We start from the raw sequence: 13,885 nt of genomic DNA, 5'->3' as shown, positions 1-13,885 counted from the left end.
GCTTGTGGATAGCAAAAACAGTGTTATTAAAAAAAAAACTAAATTCAAACAACATACAGGAGTTCACCACGATACTCTGGTATTAAATGGCAGGGGAATATTGTCTGTGCTTTGTATCTGATCTGGAATTTATATTGCCATCACATAATGCATTACTTTCTCAAATGCACAAGTTGATATCTAAAAATCAAATCTATATATCTTTATATAATTATGGTCCAGAAATTCATTTTTAGAGCCATTATTGTTCACTGTGGAAGGTGTGTGCATTTAGTGAGCAGGATTGAGTCTCTGATTTGCTTTAAATTGAAAGTAAACAGCTACTAGCAGAATGGAGTGTGAACACATCTGTGTTGATTAACTACTTGTTCTGACCTTTAGATTGTGGTTCTAAGCAAAGCCTTAAATAGGACAACTGGGTTACACTCCCACCCTTGCATATACAAAACATCCTTCTTGTGTCCTTCAAAATTGAACACTCTCATACTTCAATTTACATCCTAATGAAGATGACATGGAAGTACCTGCAATCCCTGCCGTGACTCCCTGCAACTTTCATTCTGCATTTTGGTTTCCATCCTTCTGCTGGTAAAGATGTTAGACCCCAAAATGTATTGCAAAATGCCACGTCTGCAGAGTTAGCATTTCTGAAAGCCGGTTTTGCTATGGCCTCTGCTCAACTTAGAGAGGGCTTTGTTCCACCCAGCCCCTGCTTCAGTTCTCCCTCTTGGTTGTGGAGACACTTATCCTCCTCTTCAGTTAATGAGTTTCACCTAGTCTAGCCGTTTGTATTTTTATAAAAGGTTTGTGAAGCACCAACTGCAAAAGAAGAAAAAGGCTCTTGCTTTGCATTAATCAGAAAGTGGAATTCTATAGTAAAAACATTTCTTTCAATGTTTCAGGAACCAAACCTTTTCCTAATGTCAGGATGTGCTCAGTAAGTCTCTGGTGTAGAATGTTAAGCCCTCTGCAGCAATTACCTCAAGCTTGGGGTTTTTACTACTTAAGAGAATGCTGACTGGAAAAAGATATGGCTACAGTAAATATACTTTCAGAAAATGGTGAATGGAAAAAGATTGTTTGCTCCTGGTGACATCATTTTTAGTAGAGTTCATTTAATTTAAAGGATTCTTTGTTCTGGAAATAAGTTATCTAGGGAAAAAAAAATACTGTTACAGGTTTATTTTCCTGAAGGGTATCACTGGATGCCCATGGACCATAAAGCTATTGTTTTTGTGTTGATCTGCAAATATAAAATAAAAAAGCAAACTGTGTGTATTTTTAAAACATATTTTTAGAGGTAATATAGTCAAACTGATGAAAACAAAGCACTCAATCGCAGCACATCAGTGATAGCTTCACCCGCGAGATTAGCGCTGACTTCTGAAGTCAGTCTGCTAATAATGCAGAAACTCATGCTGGGAGTTTTTTCTGTATGTTTATCACACCATTTTTTTTGACTAATTTGTCTATTGAAATGCTTTAAAATTAAATCTCATCCTCCAAAAATGCACATTGGTGGTTTGAAAGACAATCTCTGCTCCATAGTCCCTTCTCTTGCAGTAAAAGGAATTAGAGTTTTTAGTTTTTAAAGGAGGATTTACTTTATGAAGTACGTTTTGGAGAAAGTTCAAGTTTGACTTCTATGTACCTTCCTATAAATTTACTTTGAATTTTCCAGAAAAAAATGTTCAAGCCATAAAAGGAAATCGAATGTTTCAGTCTCAAATTTGTTCTAAAAACTCAAATGCAGAAGAGGTTTGGGGTCTCTAGTGACCTCTGTTTTGATCGTTTGAAAGTACGTTTTGCCCATTTTACTTAACTTCCATTAACTATAAGTTTACACTATTCAGTCAGCTTTAATTTCCTCCATTATGATTATTTTAATATTGAATAAATGAGCTGTGTTTGCCACACTCTGCCAAAAGGAAAAAGAAAAAATCCCTACACCACTTAAGAAAAAGAAATGACCCCTTAACTTTTAGGAAAAAAGTGCTTATTTTTTAAAAGTTATATTTAAATATTCATTTGAAGTATTGGAAATATAAATTGGCATATTAAAGAGTAAATACATTTCTCTGTACAATAAAATTGGTACAACTCAAGTCTAAATATTATGGAAAAGTATAATCCTAATTTTCTGTGTATCTTGATTACAATTATTGACATGTTTTAAAATAGACTGATAGTAAGTAATATTGGCAATTTTACTTGTTTGTTTTAGTACCTTGTCGAGGAGTTCAAATTCAGGCAAAAATACTTTAAAGTGAATAAATACCATGTTTATAGAAGGAGATGCTATGTTCATCAGTTAATTTGGAAAGACCAGATTCTATATAAAAATTATTTTACAACGCTTTTTATGATGAGCTTCATCTTGAGGGTGGGGTTGTGGTCCTCTAGAAAAAAAATAGTTACTTGGTTGTCTAATAATGAACATGATATTTTAAAATCAGCATTTAATGTAAAAACAGTAACGATCCATATAATTAGTATTTCGATTCTTTTTATTCCATTGCTCTATTTTACCCAAATGGCAGTAATTCCTCGGCAATCATGTTGCTGTGTATATGATCCACTTTGGGCTACAATTCAATTTACTTTCAATCAAGCATTAACGAAATTGCACTTAGGGGAGGGGCTTTGCAAATTAATCTCCCAAAATAAATTCCACTTCAAGGATTCATCGTGAAAGCTGGTTGATTTATAGAGATACAAACACCAACAAAAGTTTCCAACTTCTAAAACTCTGAGAGAGCTTTGGTTAGGAACGTGGTGAATGTGGATCCCATCAGTTCTTCACATAACTTAGAAACTTCCGAAAGAAGGGAAATCACCACCTCAAAGTGTGGTGTCACATTATTCGGTCCTGGGCTGTAGCCTTCTCCCACCCCCAGCCAAGAGGTTCAAAGCAGCCTGACCCTCTGCGCGACTCATTCGTCCTGATCTCCATGCACTCTTAAAGGCTCAGCTTCTGTACATTTTCCCCCATCCGTTCTTGCAGTTTCTTGGCAGATCCTGCCAGTCGCAGGCAGACCCCCGGGGCTCATCACCACGTCCTGCCATAGAGCAGGTTGGCGCCAAGGACGCCTCCGCCGTAGTCCCCGGTAGCCGCGTCCAGAGCCGCTAAGCCACCCCCGGGACCGTGCAGCGCGGGCGGACTGGGCGACAGCTCCTCCAGCTCCGGGCCGGGCGTCGGGGCCTGCGGCTGCTGGCCTCCCTGGCCAGGCGTCGGGGTGCCCGTGCCGTTCTGGCACGGCTTGCCGTCCTTCACTAGCACGGGTACGGCCACGCGGCGCGGCGACGGCGGCGGCGGCGGCGGCGGGGGACCCAGGCCGCCCTCCTGTTGCAGCTGCTGCGCCGCCTTGTCCTTGGCTTGTCGCTTCATCTTGTAGCGATGGTTCTGGAACCAGATCTTGACCTGCGTGGGCGTCAGGTGGATCATGCTGGCCAGGTGTTCGCGCTCGGGCGCCGACAGGTACTTCTGCTGCTTGAAGCGCCGCTCCAGCTCGTAGACCTGCGCTTGCGAGAAGAGCACTCGGCGCTTCCTTCGCGGCGCGGCCGCGTGCAGTGGCGCGAGCGACTTGGCGGCGTCCGCGATGCCGGTCAGCGAACCCATGCCTGCCACGTTCACGCCCGCCGACGGCCCCATGAACCTGGAGACTGGGGAGGGGGCCCAAGAAGGACGGCCGGTGAGCCCCGGGCCCGCGGGCACCGCTCCCGCCGTCGCCCCCCTCGCTTTGCGGGACGGCACGGGTCCCCCGACTGCCTCGCAGGTCCCCAAGAGCGCCGCGGCTCGCGCCCCACACCTTCCGCGCGCCCAGGGTCCCGGCCAGCCCCGCGTGCCCCGGGGGGCTCCCAGGAACCCCCGCGCGCCCCAGGCCGCCCCGCGCGTCTCCGGCCGTGACCCAGAACCCCTCACGAGCCCTAGGCCGCGTCCCAGGACCCCCCGCGCGCCGGCCCTCGGGCGCCGCTGACTGGAACGCCAGCACCCCGGCGCCCCAGCTGTGGCGGGAAAAGCCCGCGCCGCCCGCTCGCCCTCAGTCCCGCACTTCTGGCCCCGCTCACTTGACGAGTAGCGCGGGTCCGTGTTGGCGCCGTACCAGCCGGTGGCCGCGGCTGCCGCGCCGCCCCGCATGCCGTCCGTGTAGGCGGGCAGCTCACCCATGTTGCCCAGGCCGCCGTTGCAGTAGCTGCCCATGGCGCTGTGCGGGAACTGCGAGACGCCCGGCGGCATGTGGTAAGTAGCGGCCGCCGCCGCCGCCGCTGCCGCCGCCGCTGCCGCCGCGGCCGCGTTGTGTCCCGCCATGGCGTGGGCCGGCTGCATGCCCGCCACGGCCGCAGCCTGCGAGGAGGGGCCGGGCGGCGGCGCGCGGTAGGCGGCGGCCCCCAGGGGCGTCCCCAGACCGGGCGGCGCGCCGTCCATGACGCCGCCGAACTTCTTATAGGTCTCCTCGATGGGACTCAGGATGTCGGACACGGAGAAGGGCGTCGTGTGCTTGGGGCTCAACGACATGGCTCGGCGGACGGCCAGGTAGGGGGGCCCGGGACGAGCGCGGGCGGGCGGGACGCGGCGGCAGCTCGTCGCCGCCACCTCGGCCCGGCGGCAGCGCCAGTGGTGAGCTGTCCGCGGCGCGGCGAGCCCCCGAGCTGCGGAATCTCGGGTTTATTTTAGTCCAGCGCCAGGTTTACGACAGACTCGGGGGGCGGAGCAACATCCCCAACGAGCAAACAATGGTCATTGACATCTTTTTCTCTCACCCCCCTTCCCGATAACGGAGGCAAAAAAGGTAAAGGGTCAGTTGGATGTTTCTTGAAAAGATCACTCCCCTTTGCGATCTTCATCCTTCGCACTTCTGCCTGGGTTACCTTCGCCCTCGAGAAATAGAAACTCTGAGGCCAGTGAAAGACGCCACTCTTGTTTCATTCAGACTGGGAGTTTTCCTAAAGTGACTTTATAACAAACTTCATTATAACGTCGAGGGTGAGGGGGGACGACCAGCTGTAAAGTTTGGGAGGGGGATGGTTTGTAGGGCTCACCTCCTTTCCAGCTACTAGCCCCTCACTGGCTCCATCATCTAAAGTGTTAAAAAAAAAAGGGGGCTCTTGGGTCCCACCATAAGAGCGCATAAAGAGAAGAGGTACAATGACCGTCCTCTGCCATTGTAGGGCTCCCTAATTTATGCATCGTTAGATCCTTTAAAGCATCATTTTGTAGGCAACCTAACGGACACTTCCAAATTAGCTCAAAGTATCCAAATCCAAAGAAGAGAGACAACACACAGAGAGATACTGGCTAACAGAGATGCTGGCTTGTAAGTATGCTGTTCCTACTCTCAGGATGGAAATTGAACAAGAGAAAGTGTATTTGCTAAAAATGTTTCATATTTAATTTGCACCTCCATTGCCGCTGCCTTTCCTTTGTTCACGTCCCCAGAATCTGATTTAGGATTTCTTCTTCTGTCTCTACCGGGAGAGAGAGAGAGGGAGAGGGAGGGAAGGAGAGGGAGAGGGAGAGGGGGGGGGGAGAGGGAGAGAGAGAGATTGATTTTACTTGTTTGTAATGGATCTTTTTGGTGGTGGTGGGAAAATAATCTGTTTAAGAAATATGAAAATAAAGAAGGATGCAGAAAGCAGGTAAAAATGGCAGCTCCTCTTGAAATATGCAAACCTGTAAGCTGGTTTTCAAAAATTGTCATCTCTTGGTTTACAAATGTTCTTAAATGACAAAGAACTTACACCTTATGAACTTACACCAAATGCTGAACAAGACAAAAGACAAAGAAATGTGCTGGCATGGGTAAAATTTGAAAACATGAAGAAGAGAAGGAAACAAAGACAGTTTTTAAAGTTTTCCTGGAAGCTGGAGTAGAAGAAAGAAGCATGCTTCTTAAGCAAGATTTTATTGTGTCTAATAACAAAAGGATAACTACCAAAGTTTAACCTGGCAGCACGTGTCTGTGTCTTGAAGATCTGAACAGTTCGGCATTATCTTTTTCTTGGTTTCAGCTCTGTGGGTTGAATGTTCTTGGTGATTTTGTCTTACTATTTTAATCAGCAATTGTGTTCATTTCAGTACACTTTTGCAAAGAATCTGCCCTAGTAGGGAGAAAAGGACCATATGATCACTCATGGAAAGAAAGTACCAACCAGAGGGGTGGTTAATATTTTGAAACACTTACTGTGGTACAAAATGCCAGGCTCTACCAGCTGTTTACAGTCTTCAGTTATTGTCTTAACAAGATTGGTGTTGTTGCAGTCCAGCATGGTGCTACCTTTACAGGTCTTTCTTGAACTTGAGACACTTGAGCTTGCACTGGAACTGCTTCCTTATATTTCTAAGACTAATGATATACAAAGAAGTCACGGAGAATGAGGGAGGGAAGGAGGAAGGAGAGAGAGAAAAGAGAGAGAGATCTCAAATGCTGGGATCCTTTTACAATGTGGGTTTTAAACTTTGTTTTACTTTAAATTGTATTGCTTACTAATAGATTAAAGCAACAGAAAGTAATCTTAAACTTTAATCAACAATGAGATAAGTAAATATAGTTGTCATAGTATCTGAATATGAAAGTCTCAAGCAAACCATTATGGTTTTCAAGTTTAGACACCTTTAAAAAATAAAGAAAAAAATTACTGTAACTTCATGTTGATGAGTTGTCCAAGCTGGGAAAAGTGGTTATAGTTTTCTCAGATAAATGTTACTCTGTTTTCAAAGTATAGATTTTATCTCATGACGTTTTATTTGTAGAACTTCAGTATGGCGATTTTTATAGGTAGCTGTACTATATTTTGCTGCTTAGTTTATCCGTGCACTCACATGTGGGAGTTTCTCATCTTTAAAAAAAATAAAACAAAACAGAGTCTCTGCCAAAATTCACTTTTTGACTGCTTAGGAGCATCATAAGCCAAGTAGAATTCCTTTTCTGGACATGAACGGTTCTGAAAGAAAAAAAATATTTTAAAATCTTCAACATTTTTTTGAATCAGTTATTTGTGTCTTACCCTAGACATTTAAAACCTTTAAAATGTAAGTGCTATTTGTGTGTGCAGATGAGTTCGATAATAGAATCTGGAGAATGTATACATGTATATTTAAAGACAAAATATTTTGGTATTCTATTGACGATTTCCACTAAACTCATTTCATCCAATTATTTTCTGCCCAAATTGTGAATGGAAATTTATAGTTACTAGATTGTTAAATATTATCAACACAGAAATTGTCACAGAAAATGTCTCTCTTAGGAATGTTTTCTTGTTGGCACTCAGTGGAAAAAAAGTAAGAAAAGGAAGGAAGGAAGGAAGGAAGGAAGACAGACAAATATTCTCAAAGGGAATACAGTAGTGAAAAGAGATTATCCCCCCCCCCCCCCCCTTGTACTCCCTGGTTACATTTCCCATTTCCTCTCCTTACAGCACTTGACATTGTTATCCTGCTGCTGGGATTGGCTTCACATCTTGAAGTACAACACTGCTTTACACATCGGGGAGAGTATGTATTTAGTTTTTGGTACCTTGACTTTTTTCCAGAGATCATATTTTTGAGTTTCATACATCATACAACACTGAACACTTACTAAGATAGCCTATAAAGATAAAGAACAATTTGAAAGACAAAAAGATCCAGTAGGTTCTCCTGGCCTTTTTTTTTTTTTTAAAAAACAAAAACAAAAAAACCTTGGTAAAAAGTAAAAAAAAAAAAAAAAAAAAAAATCAGAAGAAAGAGCCTTCCCTGCAATTGGGATTTACTGATGTCATAAAGCTCAGCTAGAGGGGTCTGGGGAAGAGGGAGAAACCTTGTGACAGACCCCCTTTGAAGTAGAGTTCCAGCCAGAAGAAATAAGAGGGAGATTTTTGTCTTCCTATAGTGGCACATAGATTGTCAATTGCTTCTGACTTTCTACATCAAGTTGAGCCATTCTTGAAAATATTACTCTCTGCTGGCTAATCAAGAACATAAGTGCTATTTTAGAAAAGAGCATTTGCTGTACTTGTGGTTAGTTTGAAATAGTTGTAAACTAATTTAGTTAGGAAAATTCTCATGTTGAAGAAGTAGCTGTAATATTATAATTATGAACTTTTTTCTTGGAATGGAATAAAGAATCATGTCAACAGCACAAGTTTTGTGTAGCAAAGGTATAAGCAAAATGCTAAGAAGACAAAATGAAATTTAATATTTTTGCTAATTTTATCAGTTTCTGGAATCTAGTTCCCATTTTTATTTTTCGTCTTCTAAATGATTTTGGTTTTAATTGATTATTTAAATTATTTCACATATCTTTTGCTAATTTTACTCCTATAGTTATGGCCTCCTCTGTTACACAACACTCCTTTCATATATTTTTTTTTAAAAAATACAAAATCCCTGTAATTTAATACTAGCAAAAAGACTTTTGACTGAACATTTTCTATGATTCACATATTCTTAGATTGAGAATTGTTTTCTGCTTTCTTACTAATGGTGAGTCTAACCAAAGAGTTTGTTTTAAATTAGTACCATTATTAGCTATTAGTACAGCATTAGAACAAATGGTAAATATCAGAAATACTATTTTTGGCTAAATCATAATAGTAAATTTCAAATATGATTTCCCAAAGCAAAAAAAAAAAACAAAGGAAAAACAAAAACCCTACCATAAACAAGTAATATAAAAACAACTCAAACTAGACAACAACTTCTCCTATATTACAGGAAAACTGTAATCTTAGTTTTTAACTCACAGCAGAAAATAACATGGTATATATGGCAAGAAGTAAAAATACATCTACAATATTAAAATTCTCTTACCTTAAAAATATAAACTTAAACTAGATATTTACATTTTCTGTAGTTTTAAAAATAATGATTTAAAGTTCTGTATGCTATAGGAAAACTGACAATACTGAAATATAATTTTTGTTTCTGAATAGCAAGTTTACTTGTATATCTTGCTACCACAGAAACTTAAAAACTTTATTTCCTTTTAGTTGTTTTTTCATGTTATAGAATGTCATTAAATGCCCATTATAGAGAAAAAGAATGCTTTGAATTTTAAGAAAAAATTATTATTATTTTTTTGCAGAGAGCAAATTCTAAATGTTCTGTCTTTGTACATTCTTAATGACTTACACACAGCTTTTAATAATATACACCTTCATAACTTTTTCATATACAGTAAATTTCCCCAGTCTTGTAGTCAAGTGATTTTAACGCAAATTATATTAACATGGTATGACCTTAGCTTTACAAATGAGCTTGCAGTGCTCAGAGGTGTCCTTTTCACATCTGTCCTGGGTAGCTGGGTTATTTATTGCCATCACTTACTTGAAGGAGAACTCCAAGTTTTGATGTTTGGTGACTTGATTATTAGATTATTATATTGTTATTAAAGCTTATGTACATTTTGGAAAGAATAACTAGAACAATATTACAATTAGAGAACAATTTCTTTATATTTTTGTGTATTGCTAATGTTGAGATGTTATTTAGCAGCTGTTTATGATTATCAGTCTGAATTTTAGGTTGAGAATTGCACATAAAAGGAAGCAATATGCTAGTGTCTACTTCATAAAACTGTTTGGGTAAATTTCAAGCAGTTCATTTATTAGCTTAATAATTTGCATTTAAAAAGCCTGATACAAAATAGTTTAATTACTCTATTCATTGTGAGAACCATCAGGAAAACCTGATTGATAAAGTTGTCTCATGTGATCTCAAAAATAAATAAAATCAAGTTGAATACAGTGACACATTTGTAATCTCTAGTCTCTTGAGACAGGAGAATTGTGAGTTCAAGGCTAGCCTGTGTGTCATAGTGAGTGTGAAGCCAACTTGATCTACAAGAGGAGACCCTGTCAATAAATAAACAAACAAATAAACAGCAGTGAAGTTTTTAATGCTGTTTTAGTTCTGCAGTGCTGAGCATCAATCCCAAGGCCAAGTGTTGTAAACTACATCCTCAGTAAGAAGTCATTGTCAAACCACAACACATTTGTCAAATGCACTTGGAAATTATTGCCCTAAAATACTTGGCTTGTGAAGTGAACTAACAATGGGATCTGACCCTTTAACAAATCTAATGTTATTTTAGGATTTAAAAACAATGAAATACTAGATATGAAATATGCCCTATAGGAAATTAAATAGCAATAATATGGGAAAGGTGATTAAAACCATTTTTTCTTGTTTGCTTTTTCTTTTGAAAATACAAGAATTTCACAAAACACAAAAGTATCACAAAGTATAGGGAATTGTAATTCAATCTAAAATATAACTCCATAGAAATAAGAATTGCTTGAGAAATTCTGTACTAGTTTAAATGAAAGCAATTTATTGTTGGTGTGCAGAATGTTGTTAAGAATGTATAATAATCTCAAATAAAGACAAAAGTGGCAAATTACCTTTTCCATTATGAAAATGGTGCACCTCAATGGGTAAAGACAAATTATGTAGTAAGGATGAAATTTTTAACAATTGAATTGATACTTTTATAAAGTTAACTTTTAGATAATATAAACAAGCATTGAAGGACAAGTGATAATGCATGTGCGTGTGTGTACGAGCACACATGCGCATGTGTACATGTGCCCTAGAATTTGGATAATAAAATTATTTATGAAGCAGTTAAGAATGAGTTCTTATGTTTTATATGCTTATCATTGTAGACATGTTAAGTTATATGCTGAATGGTCTGAAGTTTTGTCTTTATATCTGATAGGTATATGTTCTAGAGTGGATTCTCTTAAATGCAATATTTCTTTAGAATAATCAGTGATAGTGCATATATGATTGAGCTGCTGTTGGCAGACTGCCGTGACATAGCTTTTACCAACAATTTGCAGAGATTAAAAGGGTAGTGGAAATGGTGATTTAGAAATTGCTTTCTAAAGACACTGGAGGACAGAAGGGACAACCTGGGGCTTCCAGTGCCCTCTGAAATCCTCTTCGCATAAAACCAGGTTTAGCAGAGACAAGTGTTATATTAAGTGCCCTTTCATGAAAAAAAAATGTGTCAAAAACATATTTGAGCATGGTTCTTTATTGAACAAATTAGGTTATCTATTCTATACCCATACCAAAAAAGAAATGGAGAATGTTGTGTATATTCAATGTATTCTCTGCGATTGAATTTATTTTCATAGATAATAAATTAACATGGGAAGCAGTCATGAAACGTCAAACACTTTTCATGACCACGAAAATCTAATCACAAAGGCAGGCATGGTGACACACACCTTTAATCCCAGCATAAAGGGGATGATTAAAGGAAAATGGTGGGTTTGAAGTCAGCCTACACTTCATAGTGAGACCTTATCTTTAAAAAAAGAAAAGGAAAGCTAGCCCACAAACTGTACTTATCTTTATTTAGGTTACATCATTTGTATGTGCTCAAGCCAGCTGCATCTCTCACATAAATATTTTGACACCCAGGAGGAATTGTATAAGGCAAAAAACACAGTTTATTTTTTTCTCTGATTTGTAAAATTAAAAGGCATTCTGACTATACCTCACAAATAAGAACTTTATTAAAAGAATAGAAAGGAGAAACATCTAACAATACAGACTATATATAAAGCTTTGTAAGTTTGTCAGCTTCTTAGAACATGTCCCACTTGGTAGGTGAAAATAGGTTAAAATTGAAAAGTCATTAACACTTATTAATGCTTTGTAACATACTCAGTGCTGTCATGAGTTTTATGTGTTTATCTTATTTAACTGATACATAGTACTTAAAAGTGTGGCTGACACAAACATAAAAATATTCTCAGTAGGAGAGGAAAGGAGATCTCAGAAAACTATACATCAATTTCTTGTAACTCTTCAAGGGTGATGGGTCAGAATTTATGCTATCTTTGAGTGTCAGTTGTGATAGACATTTTTATATTGCCTGATGACTTTGATGACTACTCAGACAAAGTTTACAAAATAAATATTCATCTGGATATTTGTATCCATATAGATATGTATGGATTCAAATACAAATGTCTGCATGTTTATATTATAAGCAGAATAGAAAGCCCGAAAGTTTCAGGTGCCTGTAAATAGTTAATTGATGAAATTTATTTTTTTTCTTACAGATCCTACAATACAATAATTTTCTTAGAAAACTTAACAGTATGATTTCTCATATTATAGTGAATTGCATATTTACAGACCACTGTTATTGATTATTAATATCAGCTTGGCACTATTAAGATTGTAAGTAGCAAAGAGAAGCTTGTTACAAATCAGTTCAAGTAGTAAGTATATATACCAGTGCTGTTTCATAGAAATATAAGGCAATATATAATTGAAAATGCTTGAGTAGGTGGGTTATACTTATGCCAATATATCTGAAATATTATTCTCATCCATGAAGTTAAATTTTAAAAATTTATTTTTATTTTTGAGAGTGTTTTACAAGCATGTAAGTGCAATGTGTGTGTGCAGTGCCTTTGGAGGCCAGAAGATGGCATTGGATGCCCTGGAACTAGTGTTGCAGACAACTGTGGGTCACCATGTGGGTGAGTGGACTGAGTCCTGGTCCTCTGGAAGAGAGCAGCCAGTGCTTTTAACAGCTGAGCCATCTCTGCAACCACTGTATATGAAATGATTAAGGATGTATTTTTTTTTCTGACTCTGTGCTAGACTTTGGCAGTTGTATGCTTACTGCACTCCTGGTTTGGAGTAACCGTACTTCAAGGGCTCAGTGGACATGTGTCACTCATGGTTATTGTATTGAGAGACAATGATTTGATAGTGTTTAATTCACATTTCCTATGTCTCTGTCTAAACGTATATTCATTGTCATTACAAGTATGTTTTTTCACAGAAATTCACATAGATCTGAAGTTTGTGCCCCAGATTTGGCTTAGTATCTCTTTCTGTATCTTCCAAGAACTAAATTGGTTTTATTCTTTTTTGTTTTTTCTTGAAAGATTCTTGCTAAGTAGTCCTGGTGGGTCTGATATCCACTCACCCAGATTAGCCTCAAACTCATGACAATCCTCCTGCTTTGGCCTCCTCAGTGCCAGTATTACAAGTGTGCACCAACATTAAATCAAATAATATTAATTTATCTCATGTGAAAACTATAAAATTCAGATTTAAGTACTCATAAATAAAGGTTTATTGAACACAGTTGCACTCATTTGTCTAGATCGATCAGGTGGTTTAGACACACAAAGTAACACAACTTCACAGAGTTAAACAAATGCAACATAAGGGAATGCAACACATCTTTGCATTATTAAATAATTTCACAGCATAAAAGAAGGTAACATATTTTAAAATAATATTTCACAACATTATTCTTCATTTTACTCCCTTATCAGAACAGAAAAGACATATTTCCAATATGTAAATAGTGATGGCTGGAGAATGATGTTAATATATTTATAAATATAGAAATATAGAAAGATTTATTTCCTCCAGGACTGTCATTTTACTGTAGTCTCATGACACTTCTCCTTCACTTTTTACACATTACTCTATATCCAAAATGTGGAATAATACTTGTGAAAATATGGATCTTCAGGCATAAAATAAGTACCCCTCTTTATTCTTTTTATTATCTTTATTACACCTATATATTTTTAGAAGAAAATGGATTGGATAATCCTGGAATCAATCAGAATTTTTTAAGCAAATGGCTTGCAAAGGAAAATTATATGCCAAAGAAGAGGAACATTGAGTTATGTCTTAGGAAAGTTATAAAGTTTATAGAAGGGGACTTTATGAACTCTGTAGGTCAGGAGATAGAAAGTAGAAATGATATTCCAGACCAAAGAGTATTTTAGGAATATTTATAGAAGTTATGTGTATATGTGTGTATGAATGAATGAATGGTATGTATATTTTTTGAGACAGGTTCAAAAAGGCTGGCCTAGATCTTACTATGTAGCTAAGGCTTTCCTTGAACTT

The 13,885-nt window shown here is 38.9% G+C and overlaps 1 protein-coding gene across 1 annotated transcript; it reads right to left on the bottom strand.

The window, feature by feature from the left end:
- Positions 1-3,049: 3,049 nt before the first annotated feature.
- Nkx2-4 (NK2 homeobox 4) lies at positions 3,050-4,528 on the bottom strand. Its single transcript, XM_041670077.1, has 2 exons — positions 4,069-4,528; positions 3,050-3,663 (listed from the first exon to the last, which is right to left on the bottom strand). The coding sequence occupies exons 1-2, from the start codon at positions 4,514-4,516 to the stop codon at positions 3,050-3,052; spliced, it is 1,062 nt and encodes a 353-aa protein (XP_041526011.1). The 5' UTR covers positions 4,517-4,528.
- Positions 4,529-13,885: the final 9,357 nt, after the last annotated feature.

The sequence above is a fragment of the Microtus oregoni genome, unplaced genomic scaffold (genome assembly GCF_018167655.1).
Source record: "Microtus oregoni isolate MIOR12 unplaced genomic scaffold, Mior012 000020F_ref0000438, whole genome shotgun sequence".
Taxonomy (NCBI): Eukaryota; Metazoa; Chordata; class Mammalia; order Rodentia; family Cricetidae; genus Microtus; species Microtus oregoni.
Note: the sequence above shows the minus strand (reverse complement) of the source record. Positions and strands in the feature narration are given on the sequence as shown.

Bases quoted from the DNA above. Each gene is read 5' to 3' on its own strand.
- Nkx2-4 (XM_041670077.1), bottom strand. From the start codon at position 4,516: ATGTCGTTGAGCCCCAAGCACACGACGCCCTTCTCCGTGTCCGACATC. The intron at 3,664-4,068 runs GTGAGCGGGGCC...CCCCCTCCCCAG, and splicing joins GGACCCGCGCTACTCGTCAA to TCTCCAGGTTCATGGGGCCG.